The sequence below is a fragment of the Chiloscyllium plagiosum genome, unplaced genomic scaffold (genome assembly GCF_037043375.1).
Source record: "Chiloscyllium plagiosum isolate Xiang-an unplaced genomic scaffold, Cpla_swu_hap1 HiC_scaffold_15, whole genome shotgun sequence".
Lineage (NCBI taxonomy): Eukaryota > Metazoa > Chordata > Chondrichthyes > Orectolobiformes > Hemiscylliidae > Chiloscyllium > Chiloscyllium plagiosum.
The window spans coordinates 23,443,955-23,464,176 of record NW_028270153.1 but is presented as its reverse complement, the minus strand read 5'-3'; the positions used below and the strand labels follow the sequence as shown (position 1 = coordinate 23,464,176).

The 20,222-nt window shown below is 39.5% G+C and overlaps 1 protein-coding gene across 12 annotated transcripts in view; it reads right to left on the bottom strand.

Moving 5' to 3' along the window:
• slco4a1 (solute carrier organic anion transporter family, member 4A1) overlaps positions 1-20,222 on the bottom strand; it is a 183,390-nt gene that overhangs the window by 50,630 nt on the left and 112,538 nt on the right. For 9 of the 12 annotated variants that reach the window (XM_087994815.1, XM_087994809.1, XM_087994816.1 and 6 more), the window contains 2 exons: positions 9,001-9,047; positions 5,620-6,521 (listed from right to left, as the gene is read on the bottom strand). In XM_087994815.1, coding sequence (XP_087850941.1) covers positions 5,620-6,358 — 739 coding nt within the window. In that variant the 5' untranslated portion in view covers positions 6,359-6,521; positions 9,001-9,047. Of the gene's footprint in view, positions 1-5,619; positions 6,522-6,623; positions 6,735-8,117; positions 8,138-9,000; positions 9,151-20,222 lie in introns of those variants that run through there. The other 3 variants (XM_043710617.2, XM_087994813.1, XM_087994812.1) reach the window with 3 other exon arrangements.

The window sequence follows — 20,222 nt, the reverse complement described above, 5'->3', positions numbered from 1 at the left end:
AGGGTGCTGCACGCAGTAATCCCCTGCAACCGCAGGTTGCGGTGGTTCACGGACTCCCAGCCCAACTGCTTGTTCTGTGGACCACGTGTATATTGGGTGTGGGCGTTTGCACTCCCTTTTTGATTTTCTGAAAAACCTCCTCCTCTGCTTTTGGTTGCACTTCAGTCCCACGCTCCTGATCTATGGGCACCCGGTATGGAGGAAGGAGGGCAGGTTTGAAGACCTCCTCGTGGGTCTGCTGCTGGGCCTGGCCAAACTGGCCATTAACAGGTCCAGGTAGTGGGCCGTGGAGGGGTTCGTTAGGGCCGACTGCCTGCCCCTCTTCCACAGTTACATTAGAGCCCGGGTGTCCTTGGAGAAGGAGCACGCGGTGTCCACCAACACCCTGGAGTTGTTCAGGGAGAGGTGGGCGCCGCGGGGAGTGGAGTGCATCATTTCTCCCTCCAACTCTATTTTGATTTAGTCCCTACCCTCCCCTTCACTGTTTTAATCACACAGCACTGCCCTTTGATGTGAATGGCAGTGTTTGTCACTGGCCACCCGGGAGTTTTCCTATCTTCCTGGTGGTGGAAATTGAATAAAGATTTGTGCACCTTGTGTCTTTCACTGTGTCTCACACCTGCACACACACACCATGGATGCTGGGGAAAAAATAAGCACTATCGCACTTAGGTGGTAGTGTGGGGGTTAATAAAAAAAAAATGCTGGTTTTCCTCTTGATACTCTTGTACAATGTCTCAATGAGTGAAAGGCATCGAGTTTCCACAAAATGCGTCTTCCCCACCCCCCCAAAAGCAGTCTGATAGATGTCATCTAATGAAGTCATTTTATCTGTCATTCATATCAGTTTATTTAAAAAATCAGGCTATGGTCTAGGGATAAACTTTGCACACATTTCTGGATTTGATGCATTTTATTAGCTGGGGGTGTTTTTTGCACAGGAAATATATAAAATAGGTCAAGTGGCCAGCCCACTGCCGTTCTGATGACCTATCCCCATAAAATCAGGGTTAGAAGAATGTCCAATAGCATGCCTATCCTTAGACCTACTGAGATCCTAAACCTAAATACGCAGCAATTACGGGTAGCAACCTGTCCTCACACCCATTAAAGGCTGGCAACAATGGCAGGCAGGTTAAAGTATTAAGGCCATTTTGCTCTCAACTACAAAAATAAGGGTGGTGTGGGGTATACTTCATTTGGAAGGACTTCTCTGGGCGCAATTCACAAGATGTTTCTCCCCTATGCACTGCCCTGCTTGGCCTCCAATACCTATCCCCCTCGTTCAGAATCTTATCCCCAGGATGTCTGAACCATTTCCATCCCAAAATTTTGCAACTTACCAGAATCCAGGCACTATCACTGATCTTCATGGACCTGATTCTGTTCCAGCAGCAGTCCCCACTGTGAGTGGTGCTATTGAGCTGCTGAACTAATTGCCATTTGTGCTATCACCAGGAGATAGGCCTCTTAAAGTCCATTTGATTTGGAATCATTTTTCTTTTTGGGAGATTTGGTGGGGGGGAGGAGGGCGTTGCAGCACGCCACTTTCTCGAATCCTGCCCATTATTTTATGTGACACATAATACTTTTTCTCAAAAATTGCTTCCTTAGTTAAAAGAGGGTGTGCATTGTCTAAATACCAAGATATGAGGCGCTACAGCGGATTTAAATAGGACTTCATTATCCTATTTAAAGAAGGATTTACTGATACTGAAAGCAGTTCAAAGAATGTTCACAAATGAAGGGTTGTCTTGAGGGGTAAGATGAAGCAGGGTGGGCCTCCATGCATTGGAGACTAGAAGATTGAGAGCATTCTATTAAAAGATCTGAGATTTTGAAGAGGCTTGATTGGGTAGATACTGAGAAGCTATCTCCCCTTAGGGAGTAACCTTAAAATAGTGGGTTGTTTCACAAGTTAGGAACTCCCACTGAAGAGAAAGATAAGGAATTTCTACTCCTGAGAATTCCTCTCTAGTGAACTTTTGAAATTCTCCAGCCCGGACAGCAGCGAAGAGCACGTGATTGAATATATTCAAGGCTGTGCTAGACAGATTTGTGATCTATAAGGGAGTTGAAGGAAATGATGGGGTAGGGGTTTGGTTACAAATGCTCCTTACCAGTCTTCCATTCAGACCTGAATATTATGCATGTCTTCCTGCATGAAGGGAAAGATCACTTCACTTTGTTATCTGAGGAGCTGCAAATGAAACTGAATCTACTAAACAAATGTTAACACTGTTCTTATTCTATATGCATCTTTCTTTATTGGTATTATAAATAAATCGTCTCCAACAATCCTGGTATTTTGATTTCCTATCAATCTTCAGCATGAATGGACGACTGCTGTAATAATTGCTCTGCTTCTAAGTTAAGGAGCCTGAAACATATGTTTCCTGCAATTGTGTTTTTGTTCAGGCATTCTTCAATTCACAATCAGATTTTTAGGTCGCAAATAACTTATCATTTTCTGCTGTTTCTTGGGTTGCAACTCTTTAAGTGTCATTTTGCTGATTTATCACCACTTGATGTCATACATACTCCAAAATAGATTTGCAAAGAATTTGAATGCAACTTGATTTTAGTAGATTGGACAGGGAAATAGAAGCATTTTCAGGTCTAATGCCTGCAGAGGAAATTTCATGCACTTGTGTGATTCCAGACATGTAAAATATATCTACCTCTTACAAAAATGGCACAGCTAACAGATATTCATTGTTCATCATATTTTAAGTGTCATACTGCATACCATGTACACAAAAAACATGACAAATCATTTGGATGAAACGATTGAGATTCTGTGAATTGATAATTTTAAAGAGAGACTGTCAGGATCTTGAACTTCAGCAGCAATTTCTTCACCCAATTAATGTTGATTATATTAAAGGGATACAACATAACATCACTTGCACTGCATGTCAATCTTTATCCAACTGACTGAAAGTGCTCTTTACACCACTCAGTCCAAAGGGCAATTAAGGATGGGCAAAAATGCTGACTTTGTCAGCGACACTAATGCCAAATAAGAATAAAGGGAACATCTTTTTTGGGGTCATCAATGCATGATCAATGAGCACTCTTCTAATCAAAAATAAAATACTGCAGATGCTGAAAACCTAAAATAAAAACAGAGTGCCCTGGAAAAAACTCAGCAAGTCTGGCACAATCTGTGGAGAGAGAAACCATGTCTGATATGACCCTGATATGATAAAACTGGAATATGTTTGTTGTAAAACAAGGCACCAATTGCACAATAGGGTGAGGTTCTGAGCATGCTAGGAAAAGCCAAGTAAGTAGAGTTGTAGCCTGTAAAGTGACATGTACTTTAGTCAGAAATTACCTACACAGATCTCAGATTATTCATATTGGAAAGAACATTGGGACGACTGAAAACAAACTGTTCCTGTAATTACTGACACATTGGCCAAATGATTAGTAAAGTCAAATTGATGTTGGAATGATGTAAAACCTCACTTAGTTAGCAGCAAAATGTCGCCTTAGAGAAGTTCAATTTAAGACCAATTTACTGTCAATAGAAAAAAATTAGGATGATGATATCTTTGGACAAGGAAACAAGTGTGCACATAAATGATGGATGCTTCCAACAGCATTAATTTGTTAAGGGTCATGTCGCAAAAACAATTTCTGACAGGATTCCAGGGCATGGCAATATTGAAAAACCATTTGATTCAATTAAGTTGTTAGGAATTTGATTCATTATGATTAAGTCCTACAATTCTAGTTACTACAATGTATTTTTAAAAATAATATTTAAGTGACTTACAAGTATGATAAAGAAAATTTCTGCCCATTTACCTAGCTCGTGGTAGCAGTGCCCAAGTGAACCACTGTTACTTTTTAGTTAGCCACAGTAGATTTTCAGTCCCCATTCCGTCAATCCCCCTCTGTTGTCACATCAATAAATAACAATTTACTGTTACATGACAAAATTATAGAAGTTTCCAACCCTGTATTTCCCATAAAAGTGAGCATTCTTCATAGACTGATGACTCATGTGGCACTCTTTCAGCCGGGATCTCCAGCCCTTAGACAGAACATATACATTTACGGGGGAGGAGGTAGTGCTACAGGAAAGCAGGTTTTGTCTGGGGAATGTGCAATTAAGCAAACCTGTGCAATGATTTGTACAAATTAATGATCTTTATATGCTGGCAACAAAATAAAGTTATTTCATTTTTAAAAACCTTGCAGCCCCATAAGATCAAATTTCCTGTGCAATTGTAAAGGCGTAATAACTGTCATGATGATGGATCAGAACCCCAAAGTGCTATGAACATTTTAATCATTCAATCCCTACATATATTCTTTAAAAAAGAGGAGGGCCATAGACATAAAAAAAAGACAGTTGATGGAAATTCACTGCTATCTGTGTGGGACCCATGGAATACCACAGGAAAGCATTAGAAAGACATGACTGCAAAAGATAACTAAGAAGCTGGCTACTTAAGCTCCTTTCAGCAGAAAGCCATGTGTTGTGTTCGGATTTCTTTTCGCATTCAATAACTAATGAAGTCATTCATTTGTTAACTCAAGAATGCCTAGTTAACGTGGCTCCTTCTAAAACACAAATTCATTGTGTCTGTGAGACAGGCATCCTCAAAGGATGGATTCTTTGTAAATTAACCTCAGAATTATACAGCACAGAAACAGGCCTTTCAGCCCAACTCATCCATGGCGGTCAAGTTTCCTCAACGTAACTCGTCCCATTTTTCTGCATTTGGCACATCTCACTCTAAACCTTTCTTATCCATGTACCTGTCCAAATGTTTTTTAAATATTATAACTGCACCCGCTTTTACCACTTCCTCTGGCAGCTCATTTCAGATTAGCACTTCTCTCCGTGTGAACACGTAAACCCTCAGGCCCCTTTTCAATCTTTCCCTAGTTTTGGACTCCCCAACTCTGAGGAAAAGACATTGGCCATTCATCTTATCTATGCTCCTCATGATTTTATAAACCCCCTTGTCATAACCAAATGAAGGTCGGATGAAAAAAGAAGGGGATGCAGATCATCACTCCTCACCCAGGAGCTTAACAATTTGGTGTATCCATTTGGAACAGTAACAAGTTTCCAAACTGTGGGTTGGAGTGGAGTGGAGTGGAGTGTGGGATTCTCTTTCAGAAATGTTCCCAAACATGTGCAAAATGATCAAAACAGTGGACCATTTTCACAAAGTAGCTATTGAAGATTGGGCTGGGTTTTCAGTTTGGGTCCTTTATATCTAACGAGTCAGTCATAAAGTTGGAAGCAGAATTTCCAGCTAACAATTTTCACACACTAGTTGACAGAACTGGCAAGAATTTCATCAGGTTACAGGTAAAATGTCAGCATAATGAGGCAGAATTATTATTTGCACCAAACATTTTGCCACAGAGTAGGAAAAATCCTAAAGAAACGCTCTGCACATTTATTTGTTTCCCAAAGAGGCGCTAGTAGCTTTTTGAAGAAATGAAGTCACACAACCTCAACATGAAATCTTACAAGCATGACCCTTTCCTAGTCTAATTGCTTTCATGATGGTCGTACCAATGGCTCACAATAGCATCAGGAAGTACAGCATAACAAAACCTCCTATCATCATTTTGCCTTAAACTCACCAATGTAAACAGGAGCATAATTTGACTTGACATTTTCATCTAAGTAGGTCACGCCCAAGGTGTAGAGTGGAGTTGCTCCAATGCCATGGAGGAACTGTCCAAGCATAAAGAGAAATCGGTAGTTGGAATAACTGGATGAACCTTTGTCACACAATGTAGACTGATTCAACTGGCACAATCCAGTACTCTCAGATATAGTGACTACATAATGACCAGACAGAAAGTGCGGCATGGCAAACACTATTGACCCCAAAGCCATGATTAGAACCCCCCAGCCAAGCCAACGTGGCTTGTGACCGCTGCCGCCAAAGTAACTGACAAAAATCAAGCAGACACATGCTGCAATGTCATAGGAACTGGCAATCATTCCACTGTGATAGCTGCGTAGATCAAATCTCCGTTCAATTGAGGTAATCACTGTATTAATAAATCCATTCACGATCATTCCTTGGAGAAAAGAAGCACTGCAGAGGAAGAAGAGCACTCCTTTCGGTGTATTGAACATTTGCAAACATTTGGGCTTCAGGAAGCCCCAGCCACACATATCTTCAGTTTTGCTTGGAATTATTGTGAACTGGCGAGAGCTTTCATCTAACCTTGTCCCATTGCACTGTATTTTATTGTTGGCTTCTGAAGACGTCTGAGTGTCTAAGTTATTAATACTTGAGCAGGGTTCATTTAAATTCAGCAGCTCCTGTCTGGAGCTGAATGAAGCATCTCCTGTTAAATGGTTTGACATTTCCAGATAAGCTGCAAATGTTACCAATGTTCAAAGAGTTCCCAGAATGTGTGATTCTTGTAGGTGAGAAATATGAGAATGATCACTTTCGGAATTCCACTTGATAGTTCATTGTGTTGAATGATGATATATCCTTAGTGTCTTCTGATGTCAATCTTATTTTCTTCATTATGTAAAAGAAACATAGTAATTACCATCAGTTGTGTGTGTTGTTAATAGGAATATTTTAAGCCTCTATATTGTTCACTTTGAAAAAATAATTCACCATTGTCTGATTAGCACTACTTCACCCATTGACGTATGTGATTCAAATTCAATTTATGGGATCAGTGTTGAAGAAGATAATCCTTCATTGCAGGATTTGCTAATGCTTTTCCTATAACAACAAACATTGATTTAAACATGTTGTTTTTCTATTTATGAATATCTTCTGCATTATATCATAACTTTGTGTCTAATATATTTATTTATAATGTATACACATTTATTGTGTTTTACACTTGACAGAAAAAAACTAAAACGTTTTGCGATTATACAACTGAAGTGTCAGTAAAAATGGCCATGAAAACATTGGATTAATTAAAAACTGGTTCACAAATGTCCTTCTTATTTAACCTGACATTTATTTTTATTCATTTACAAGTGTTGTTGGCTGGGCCAGCATTTATTGCTCATCTCTAATTTCCTGGAGAGCAGTTAACAGTTATACATATTGTGTAGGTCTGGATTCACATGCAGGCCAAACCAGGTGAGGATGGCAGATTTCCTTTCCTGAAGGTTACTAGTGAACTATGATTAACTGAATTGGCCTTTAAAGTAATATTGGAAACCACTTGCTCAAGACGGTCCTGTAGTGACTTGAATGAGAATCACTTCCCTGATCAGAGCTGTTAATCTTATCTAATCAGGGACCCCTGGCTGACAGATATAACCAGGAATGTCAGGTTTTCTGTTCACGTGAGAGGTTCTGTGATAACTGGATGTGTGTCATATACTGTGCATGTGTTAATAAAGGGTGACTTGGTGACAGGATACTGGCCTTTGTGGAGTTATTTCAGGCCTAAAACCACTATTGCAAGGAAACTGAGAATGGACAGTAGAGGCCAGCCAGCCTGAACATGACTATTAAACAGTAACTGTGCAGCATATCTATGCATTCATTTTTGCTTTATTCCAAAACTGAAGTGATTTGGGCCAAGATCCATTATAAGGGTGATAACAACAGCTTGGAACTTAGTGTGTCGATAAAGGGTACATTCCCTCAGTCATGAAAGTACACTTTGACCTTCACCATCTAAATGGGTAATCTTGGGCCTTTATAGAAACTGGTTAAGTACTTCCTGGGTAGTGAAGAAAAAACCCTATCCCATTGAATTGGAATCAATTTTATATGCATATTTATTATTTTGAACCACTCAATTTCATAATCCAATCTATGAAGTAATTGGAATAAATGTTTAACTGGCACATGAGAAAGTAAATCACCACAAAGGTTACTGATAGTAAAGACGAATGTACTTTGTACTGGTTATCTATAAGAAGCCAACAGCATCTAAGTCACTATTAGATAAGGAAATAGGGAAAGCTAGGATCGGTTGAAACAAAGACAAAAACAGAATATGGAAAATTGATGGTCACAATCACGTTAATGGCTTGAGTTCAAATAAAACATTTCATAACTTGCTCATGAACTGAGTGTGCTATAAAAGGGATATTGTATTACGGTTAATTGTTTAATGATAAAAAAATCACATCCTACCGTAACAAAAATATTAACAATTTTTACCAGACTGGTTCTCTTTTTCGCTAAGTCTCTTCTTATCTAAACCTAGAATAGATGAAAGTGAAAAATTGTACAGCAGAGAACGACAAACCGCTGACTCAGGAGTCCTTTCCTCTCTAAATCTCAGCTGAATTAACCAGGAATATTGAATTGGAAAATTAAGTTTTGTTATCGATTTGTTTGTTAATTATTTAGCAGAAACTTTGTGTTAGGAACAAGGATTGACTCCAAACTTTGTAGGATTCAAATTACAAATACACATCAAATAAAAATACACATCAAATAAAAATGCATGTCAAATGAAAATGCATGTCAAATTGACATCCACATTTGGAAACAGTGCAACCTTCCCATAGAGCAGAAGCCAATTTGAAATCTGCCCAAAGAAAGTGGAGTGAGACTAAAAAGGTATTAATCAAATACTCACATGACAAAAAAAATCTGTCAGAGCACTGAAGTTAAAGAGTAGAAGAGAAGACAACATTCTGGTGTTTTAGGCCAGAACAAGCTTGAGTATCAATCACCTTGTGGATAAACATGCACACATGAAAGTTTGGACACAAAATTTGAAAAAATGAAAGAGTATGTTGTACATTAAAGTAGAAATGCAAATGTCAATTCCTCAGAAACCTTAAACCATTTTTTCTCTCAAAACCACATTGAGAAGAAGCAATAACAGATAGCATATGTGCTTTTAAAGCTTCCTTCAACATCAGATTTATGTCATAGACTTATTTAAAATTTTTATAGATTTATTGTCATAGCATTAATGTAAAAGATGATATATGTATACATATATTTATACATGGTCATAAAATAATATGTAACAAAGTAGTTCAAATATAATGACTGAACTTACCAAAGTTAATTGAATGCCTTTGGACTTCAGTTGAGAATGTACTGCATCTAAGTGAAGCAGCAAATAACAATAATCAAATCCAAAAGTACTGACGAAATGCAAGTTGATAAATCTTTCTTCAAAATATAAATGCCACTTCTGTAGTGTACGCTAGAAAATAATTATAAACTTTATAAGAGAAAGTTGTCTCAGAGTAAGTCAAACCAACGGCGAGAATGTTAATCTTCCACTCAACTTTCAAACAGTACTCAATAAAATATGATACCAGCAGTTATAAGAGTGCTGTAGTTCCATTGGCAGATCTCAATAGGAGGAACTTCATTCTGAACCTTGTCATTGTTATATTCGACATGGGAGTGCTTGATATTAAATTTGGGAGGGTGCCAAAATTGGAATCGTGCTCATTCCTCATCACCATGCAATTTCTCACCTTGACAACCACAAAATAAAAACAATACCTTCTGTTGTCAGCTTTCTGAATGATCAGGTACACAGAGCAATATGAATAATATAGACACTAAAAATGACAAAGTCTGGGTTAGGAATTTCTGTCCATCCATAGACAATAAACAGATAATTAATTCTTGTATAATAATGACTAATAAGCATATCTTGGGCAGGATTTTACTGGTTGTGTCAAGATCCTATGTCGGGAAGTAATGCACATCAGAAGGATGGTGGAACACCCCCTTGCTTTTTCACCATTAACAGCCAATTAACAGACTGTCAGTGAGAGTAGACACCGGGATTCAGGTACTTGACTGGCTTGATCAGCCAATCCTGGCTGAGTTTGAGTCCTGGCAGCTTCCTGAGAGCTGTGCGCGCACACAGACAGACAGACAGACAGACACACACACACACACACACACAGCTGTTAGAGAGCTTCAGTATCCACACTATACAGTCCATGACCCCCTTCACCTAGAGAAACTCAGTTACAGCTCTGTAGGTGGCAGCCCAACAATAAATGGCATCCACAATCTCCTCTAGGCAGCGATGGCTACTGTCTGAGGGAAATTACATGGATTTCCAGAGAAACCCTGATTGGCCCAGAGAATTTGAGTGTCAATATTGTCCTTAAGGCATAAAGTGGCAGTCACTTCCCAGTGGTGACAACTCCAGCTCTGTTATTCCACAATGCTCTGCTGGTATGTCCATAGAAAGACGAGCATTAGCATTAGCGTTGATGGTCAGACATCTTGCCTGTAGCTCTGCCTCTCTCAGTACACCCACTGAGTTGGAGAGTGCCTTCTACAACCAAGCTGCCCTAGTTGTGCCCTGCACTCTCCTCATTCACCCCCAATGGCTTCCTCTGGCTACTCAAACATCACTGATCTCTGCAAAGCTGCAACCTGCAATTGTATAACCATCTCTGGGTCATTCACCTTCTTCCTGGAAGATAACTCAAAGTTCAGCATTCGAAAACATTGCCCAGTGAGGTTTCCACTGCCTTGAAGTTTTGCCTTCCAGTGGTCTCATAGGACCTGGCAAACACCTTTCTAATGACATCAACTCTCTTTGGTCACCTAGAGACAACTTTTCAGAATTAGGCAAAAGTGAGGACTGCAGATACTGGAAATCAGAATGGTGCTGGAAAAGCACAGTGGGTCAGGCAGCATCTGAGGAGCAAAAAAATCAACGTTTCGGGCAAAAGCCCTTCATCAGGAAACGTCGATTTTCTTGCTCCTCGAACTTTTCAGAATTGATGAAGTAGATGAAAAAACCCTGATGAGCTTCTATAGATAGGACCAGGCACTGAGATAATTGACCACCAACAACCATAAGTATTTTGCTTTGTGGTAGGTCTGACTCCATCCAGCAGATAGTTTTCTCCATGGTTTATCAGTTTTGAAAGGGTTCCTTCATGTCGTATTGGGTTAAAAGCTGTATTTCTATGAAGTGCAGTCACTCTTGTCTCACCTCTGGAGATCAGCATCTTTTTCTCCATGTTTGGAAAAAGGGTATAATGAGATCAGGAACTAGTGATCCTGGCAGAATCCAAATTGGGCGTCAGTAAGCTGGTCATTCTTTTGCAAGTGCCATTCGACAACACTGTCAATGAACATTCCCATCATTTTGCTCACAATTGAGAGTAGACTGACATGATGGTAATTGGACAAGTTGAAAATGTCCTACTCTTTATGGACAGGGAATACCTGGACAGTTTTCCACATAGTGGGTAAATGCAGTGTTGTAGTTAGCTGATATTGGCAATTATTACTGTAAATCATTTCATCTACATGAGTGTCGAAACATTTTGCTTTGAATAATAAATGGGCAGATTTTTCTTTTATAACCAAAGGTGCTCCATAAATGCAAGTTGTTGTTATTCAAATTGGTTACATTTCATTGCATAGTTCCACAATGGGCGGTGATCTGTTCTGTCAGATTACTGCCAAGACAATGAACATGGAATCTGTAATGTCAGTAATTTTGGCTACATTAAATTGCTCCCTTAAAAACAATATACTTCCAAAACATATTGAATGTCTTTTCTGTCAAAAAGGGGATTTTGCAAAGAGCTTGTGTTGTCTACCCATTATGAGTTCAATGATTCTGAAAATGAAAGCATTTGGTGTAAGGTGACTGAACTCTGAACAAAGGAAGCAATTCAATGACTGACATCTAATACATCATTGAGCGTGGGGGGTACAACTGTTTGTGTGTGGTGTAGGTATGTGTGTGGTGCGTGTGTGATTCAATGAGGTGTGTGGCGTTGTGGTGTGTCTATGCATGTGCAAATAAATCTTCAAGAATAGAGCTGGATAATTATTGTAAAGCACTGGGGGTAGTGTTTAGAGACAATCATCAACCAGATTGTCTGTTTCCCTTCTATTAAAAAAAACATAAACCTTCACTGTCAATCAGCGTGGCTATTCTTGTCAAATGGACTGTTTGACATGCATTTGATTATGTACTGTACTTTCCCCATTCCACAAGAATATTCACAAACAACAATAACAACACCTCCTGAAGTTAACAAAAATAGTTTTGAATGGTGCAGTGTAACAACAAAATACCTGAGAGTAACATATCTTCCCAGTGCTCAGATCAGGTGAACAAAACCAAAGTACCATTCAATCTAATAGACAACTGATTGCGGAAATAAGTGTAGATTTTTCTCAGTAAAAATCAGCATATAAGGTATGAACATGAAAGGGAAATTAACTTTTCAGCCTCCCAAAAGTGACAACAAGAGGGTGCCTACAAATGATAATGCTCAGAATGTTTTGAAAGAGATCAGGCAGTCAAGTAGCACAGAATGAACTCAACAATTTGAACAGACTGAATACATGGGGAGACAATAGAATCACTAGACTGTTAATCTAGAAACCTAGGTAATGTTAGGGGAATCTGGGTTTGAATCCTGCCACGGCAGATGATGTAATTTAAACTCAGTAAAATCTGGAATTAAGAGTCGAATGATGACCATGTTGATTGTCGGAAAAACCCATCTGGTTCACTAATGTCCTTTAGGGCGATTTGAGCTTCCAACCGTAGGTTGATTAATTTATCGAGGAGACTTTGAGATTTTCCCATACTTTGAACACTTGTAGATGTCACGGAGTCAAAAACGAACAAGTTATAATCTATGATGTTGAGGTGCGGGTGTTGGACTGGGGTAGACAAAGTTAAAAATCTCACAACACTAGGTTATAATCCAAGAGGTTTATTTGGAAACACTCGCTTTTGGGGTGCTGCTCCTTCTTCAGGTAGCTGTGGAGCAGGATCAGAGGGCACAGAATAGGTAGCAAAAGATTACAGTATCATACAACTGAAATGATATATTGAACAAACCCGTTCTAAAAGATGAAAGACTTAACAGTAATCTAGGTTTGTTCAATATATCACTTCAGTTGCAGACACTGTAATCTTTTGCTATAAATTCTGTGTCTTATGGTCCTGCTACCTGACGAAGGAGCAGCGTCCTGAATGCTACTGCTTCCAAATAAATCTCTTGGACAATAACTTGATGCTATTTTTAAAGTTATAATCGAGGCATTCATGTAGTAGGAAATGTTCATAGAATCCCTACAGTGTGGAAACAGGACCTTCGGTCCAACAAGTCCACCCATATCCTCTGAAGTGTATCCCAACTAGATTCATTCCTCTACCCTATTACTCTACATTTACCCCTGACTAATGCACCTAACCTACACATCCCTGAACACTATGGGCAATTTAGCATGGCCAATTCACCTAACCTGCACATCTTTGGATTGTGGGAGGAAACCAGAGCACCCAGAGGAAACCGACATGGGGAGAATGTGCAAACTCCACACATATGGTCACCTAATGCTGTGAGGCAGCAGTGCTAACCACTGAGCCACCATGCCGCCCATTTCAGTGACATTCAATTAGATGAGCGTTAGACATTCAGTACGTCAATTACAAAGACTTGGAGGAAGGGACATTCCATCATTTGCTTTTGATGGTCGGCCATACCACTGTTACAATGGTCAAAAGGTGTGACATGTATTCAAATTCCAAGATTTCTGTCTACAGAGGACATGCTATATTTTGAACCATTTTAGGGCTGCATGAACTATAAATCTGTACCAACTGAGACTTTTGCCCTGCATTTTTCTTAGAACGAGAGATACAACAGGATCATGATGTGGTTAAGATGGTAGATTTCAAACCTTCCAGGAGACCAATTCTGATGAACAGAATATGAGCAAAAACCAGAAATGCAATGAATGTGTCATGTTCTACCAGCCAGAGCTGTGATTGGCATTTTTTATAAAGAGCTACAAATTACAAATAGGCACGGTGAGTCAGAAGTGGATGCATAACATGAAGTCAGATGAGTCATTCAGTTTGAAACCTGGGAAATATTTATAGCTTCAAACAAAGGTTCAACTATTTTTCTTTTAAGTCAGACCTTCATTGCTATGTTTGAATGGCCGAGGGGTAGAAATTAGTTCTGAACCTGTCTGTTAACAAAACATTCTACTGTCCATGGAATAGTCTAACCTTTAGAAGAGAACATAATTTGATAAGGTGAATCTGGGTCACTTCAGCATAGTACAGAGGCAGAATATTTGTTTTACTATCTAACCTGAGAGCAGGAATATTGAGAATACCCCTGAAAGACTGTCTGTTCTTTAGTTTTGCTCTTTGTGTCCCTTTTTGTCCATTTGCTGGAGAATGATACTTGCCTATCACTGGAAAACCATTTGTAATGGGAACCGAAGTTCCTTAACCAAAATACAAGGTCTCAATATCAGCAGCATCTGCTTTGTAAAACACTGAGATGGTATTACTGAGAAATGTATCACTCCACATGTTAGATGTACAAAATTAGAAAATGAAAAGTATTGAAAGATCAAATTCAGGTACAAATTGTACAATAAATTACAGAACCCTTAGGAGCATTGCAGACGGATCTGGGCGTGCTGGTCCACAGATCCTGGAAAGTGGCAACACAGATCAATAAGGTGGTCAAGAAGGCATACAGTACTCTTGCCTTCATCAGCTGGGGTATTGAATATAAAAGTCAGCCTGTTATGTTGAAGCTATACAAAATTTAAGATCGGCTGCATTTGGAATATTGCCTTCAGTTCAGGTTGCCACACTACCAGGAGGAATGTGGATGCTTTGGAGAGGGTGCAGAGAATGTTTACCAGGATGTCGCCTTGTCTGGAGGTTTTAATGAGGAGAGATTGGATAAACTCAGATTGTTTTCACTGGAAAGGTGGGGGCTGAGGGGAGGCCTGATAGAGGTTGACAAAATTGAGAGGCGTAGATGGGGTGGATAGTCAGATGCTTTTTTCAAGGGTGGAAAGAACAACTACAAGAGGGCACAGGTTTAAGATGAGAGGCAGAAAGTTTAGGGGAAAAGTGTGGAGAAAATGTTTTAGTGTTCTGTTTGCCTGGAACATACTGCCAGTGCAGGTGGTGGAAGCAGGAACATCAGCAACATTTAAGGCATATTTTGAAATTGTACCATTCTCCATCACTTCCTCTGGCAGCTCATTCCATACATGTACCACCCTCTGCATGAAAACGTTGCCCCTTAGGTCTCTTTTATATCTTTCCCCTCTCACCCTAAACCTATACCCTCTAGTTCTGGACTTCCTGACCCCAGGGAAAAAACTTTGTCTATTTATCCTATCCATGCCCCTCATAGTTTTATAAACCTCTATAAGGTCACCCCTCAGCCTCCGACTCTCCAGGGAAAAAATCCCCAGCCAGTTCAGCCTCTCCCTCTAGCTCAAATCCTCCAACCCTGGCAACATGCTTGCAGATCTTTTCTGAACCCTTTCAAGTTTCACAACGTCCTTCCTATCGGAAGGAGACCAGCATTGCACGCAATATTCCAACCGTGGCCTCACCACAGCTGCAATATGACCTCCCAACTCCTGTACTCAATACTCTGACCAATAAAGGAAAGCATACCAAACGCCTTCTTCACTATCCTACCTACCCGTGACTCCACTTTCAAGGAGCTATGAACCAGCACTCCAATCTTTGAGGGGCCCTATTCTCTCCCTAGTTACCCTTTTGTCCTTCATGTATTTCTAAAAACCCTTTGGATTCTCCTTAATTCTATTTGCCAAAGCTATCTCATGTCCCCTTTTTGCCCTCCTGATTTCCCTCTTAAGTATGCTCCTAATGTATTTATACTCTTCTAAGGATTCACTTGATCTATCCTGTCTATACCTGACATATGACTCCTTTTTCTTAACCAAACCCTCAATTTCTTTAGTCATCCAGCATTCCCTATACCTATCAGCCTTTCCTTTCACCCTAACAGGAATATATTTTTTCTGGATTCTCGTTATCTCATTTCTGAAGGCTTCCCATTTTCCAGCTCTCCCTTTACCTGCGGACATCTGTCCCCAATCAGCTTTTGAAAGTTCTTGCCTAATACTGTCAAATTTTCCGATTTAGAACTTCAACTTTTAGATGTGGTCTATCTTTTTCCATCACTATTTTAAATCTAATGGAATTATGGTCGCTGACCCCAAAGTGCTCCCCACTGACACCTCAGTCACCTGCCCTGCCTTATTTCCCAAGAGTAGGTCAAGTTTTGCACCTCCTCTACTAGGTACATCCACACATACTGAATCAGAAAATTTTCTTGTACCCACTTAACAAATTCTTCTCCATCTAAACCCTTAAACACTATGACAGTCCCAGGCTATGTTTGGAAAGTTAAAATCCCCTACCATAACCACCCTATTATTCTTACAGATAACTGAGATCTCCTTCCAAATTTGTTTCTCAATTTCCCTCTGACTATTAGGAAGTCTATAACACAATCCCAATAAGGTGATCATCCCTTTCTTATTTCTCAGTTCCACCCAAATAACTTCCCTGGATGTAATTCCGGGAATATCCTCCCTCAGTTCAGCTGTAATGCTATCCCTAATCAAAAATGCCGCTCCCCCTCCTCTCTTGCCTCCCTTTCTATCTTTCCTGTAGCATTTGTATCCTGGAATATTAAGCTGCCAGTCCTCTCCATTCCTGAGCCATGTTTCGTAATTGCTATGATATCCTATATACAATATATTAAAAGAAAATATAATACAGCCAGATGACTGGTACAAGTGACCAGAAGAGTGAACTCCTCTGAATTAAAGTTTATGTGGATAAGGAGATAGATGGAAATTAAGTGCCATCTCGTATCATAAATTTATAGGTACATTTGATTTTGATTTTTTTAAGCATGAATATTTGCCTTGAATAATTAATACATCATTTTGGACTGCTTTTCTTCAAATGACAGTGTGGAAGTTACCTGCTATCTTTTCTATTTAAGGTTAATAGATTTTTCTACACAATGTAGATTTTGTTCAAGGTCTAACTCATACAAGAAACACTGCTGCATTTTCAGCATTAGATATCAAGACAAGGCAAGCTTTATTTCCACATTCACAATGTGTCAATGTCAGTAACCTTATTTACCTGCCACATGATATGGCACATCAGGAATTACACTTTCCACAACAACAGAGAAGTCTATTGATGAAATTGAATAGAATAATTGGTTCCATGCAGTCTAGGTACATTGGCTTAAGCCAGTTATCCATCACTAACAATAGTTCATTGTCTGGGTGCTCAGCAAGGATAGTCCTTATTACATCTTTGATCTGACGTGAAATGGAGTTCCAAAACCTCCGAGGAGTAGCAATCACTATAGCAGTAAAACGCCACTCAGATTTCTTTTAATTCTCCAACGGAGTTCTTCATTCCTCAGAATTCTGAACTGGGCCTCCTTACAAATGGCAGAGTGTACTCAGTGCCCATTCACTCTACATGAGATTGTGGGCAGAGTACAAGCCCCATCTCCTTCAAGCCAGTATAGCACTGGTTGCTGTGTTCCAGCAAACACAATGCTTAAATGCACACAAAGCCACTTTCGGGAGCTGCAGAGAGAAGGGGAGTGAGTACAAATCTTCTCCAAACTCGCTAAAGGGAGTGAGTAAGCAGTTAAGATGAAAGATCACAGATGTGAAACATTAACTCAGTTTCCCCCTCTATAGATCCTACCAGACCTGCTGAGTATTTCCAACATTTTCTGTTTTATTTAATCTTGTAGTTTGTGGGATCTGGTTGCAATCATTTCTCAGTACATTGGCCACATTGACAGGACTGGCACAGCAGCTCAATGCAAGCTTTGTTTTTATTCCAACTTGCATCTGCCAGAAAATATGTCTGGTGGTCAAATGCAAATAAAAATCTGAAATAGAAAGCTAGCCCAATGGCAACTGCATAACTATGGCAACTGTCAGAAAAAGAAATACCTAGTTCACTAATGTCTTCTAGGGAAGGGAATCTGCCATCCTTACTGGATCTGGCTTTAATGCGATTCTAGTCCCACACCAATGTGATTGACTCTTAACTGCTCTCTGGGCAATTAGAGACATGGAAAATGCTGGTGTAGGCAGTGATGTCCACACCCAAGAAAGAATTTTAAAGTATATTAGTTGGACAATGCACATTCTTAGACCAAGGAAGAATGCAACAAAATGCAGTACCATTCATGATCAATGGATTCTGAGGGCTTTGTGTCCTTCTAAGGTCATGAAAGGCACTATATAAATGCAAGTATTTCCTTTCCTGTACAATTTACTGTGCAGCTGAATTCTACTTTGGAAAATTAACAACTTCTTAGGGCGATTTAGACAAGAGAGCACATTAAGGTGGCATTTAGTTCATAATTGACAGATCAGTGTAATCATAAAAACAATCTTTTCTGTGGATGTAATAAAATACATAGTTAATCCCAAGCATAGCTGTTTTCATCATTCTCAGACATTTCTCCAGTTGAATGAGTTTTCATCTTATAAGGTGAGTAAAAATAAAAACTTACCTTCAGAGCCTTTGTCAAATTCCTGGAGGTAAAAATGCAAGGCTGAGTGTACATCAGGCCTTGGTTGAACTGTTTCCAGCCTCAGGCAACTTTCTGTGTAGAATTCACACATTCTCCTTGTATCTGCATGGGGTTTTCTCCAGGTGCTCCAGTTTCCTCCCACAGTGCAAAGATGTGAAGGTTTGCTGGATTGGCCATGCTAAATTGCCCATAGTGTCCAGGGACAAGTGGGTTAGCCATGGGAAATAAAGGGCTATAAGGGTGGGCCTGGGTGGAATGCTCTTCAGTGAGTTGGTATGAACTGGATGGGCCAAATAGCTTGGTTCACACTGTAGGGTTTCTATGATGTTGTTGCCCCTTGTCAGAGAGTCTAAGGCTAGTGAGTAGAATCTAAGGCTCACCAAGTTAATTTGGAAATGAGGAGGAGTTTATTCTCTCAGATGGTAGTGAATCTGTGTAATCCTTTTACTGCAGAGGTTAAATTATTATCTATATTCAAGACTGAGATCAATAGGTTTTCAATCAGTAAGGGAATAAACCATTTTGGGGAAAAGGCAGGAAAGTGGAGTTGAGGATTATTAGATTAACCATAATCTCACTGAATGCAGATAAAGAAGATCGAATGGACTGGAAAGCCTAATTCAGTTCCTACGTCCTATGGTTTTATGAACTTTTTTCATTTTGGGATTAGTGTTGTTTGGTAGCTTCCATAACCTAACATTACCATAGTGGGTGACCTGTAAATTCATAGTTAGATTGGCAGTTTCGACTGGATATAAAGGATTTAGCTGTTTTGATATGAAGATATGAATGCAATTTTTGTTTGTGACAGAATAAGTACTTAAAAGAATCTCAATATATTGAATAGGCAGCTATTAATGACAGTGTTTTGCTTAAAAGTTGGAGGCTCATCTAAATCACAATTGATTGGGCATCAGAGACACAGAAAGCACTCTGTTCAGTGACTGAAATGGTCAAATGATCCCCTGCAAACCTTTAGGTAAAGAAGATGACCTTGAAGGAAGAGTTACTATTATTGTAAGGCAAAATGGTTTCCTCCCAACATCCTCCATGAAAGGACCACCCTTTTCTACCCCTCATGGTTGCCTCCAGTGCTCCAGTGTCTCTGTGCCATCTCAGGTCCACGTGGCAGTGTGAGATTTTAGTGCAAAGTTTATCCTGTATGACAAGTAGAGGTGGTTGACTTGAGAGTCTGAAATTTTTCTCCATTTCAGCTTGCACTAACTCAAATTAGACAAAGCTCAACTCAGAAATCCATTTCCATCCCAAGAAAATCTGGAACCAGGTCAGATTCCCTTAGAGGCATGTCTCTGGCACAACAACCTGACCCATCTTCAGTTTACCATCTTCAATGCAAAACAAAAAAAAGCCCTCAATATGATTTTATCTGTTCCAATGTAAAAACTGTTTGAATGACAGACATTATGCATATTTTCAGTCTGAAAAAACAAATCTGTTTGGAAATAATTTCTGTTGATTTTTGACCGAATTCATGAAGACAGAGTATTCTTTAAGTAGAGAACAACTACAGAATTCCAAAGTGCAGAGAGATTTGGTATTCTAGTGAATGGGTCACAAAACATTAGTATGCAGGTATGGAATGTTACCAAGAAGGCTGTCAATACAATCAATATTACAAATATTGTCTGACAAATTGCACATAATGGATATAATCCTTTAGTTGTACAGGCAAAGGTGAAAGCACTCGGAGTACTGTGCTCAGGTTTGAGCTTATTTACAGACGAATGTAAATGTATAAGAGGTGGCTCTGAGGTGGTTTACTTGATCAATACCTAGAATGAATGGCGTGTTTCATGAGGATAGTTTGGACAGGCTGGATTTGGTTCTACTAGAGTTTAGAACAGTGAGAGGTGACTTG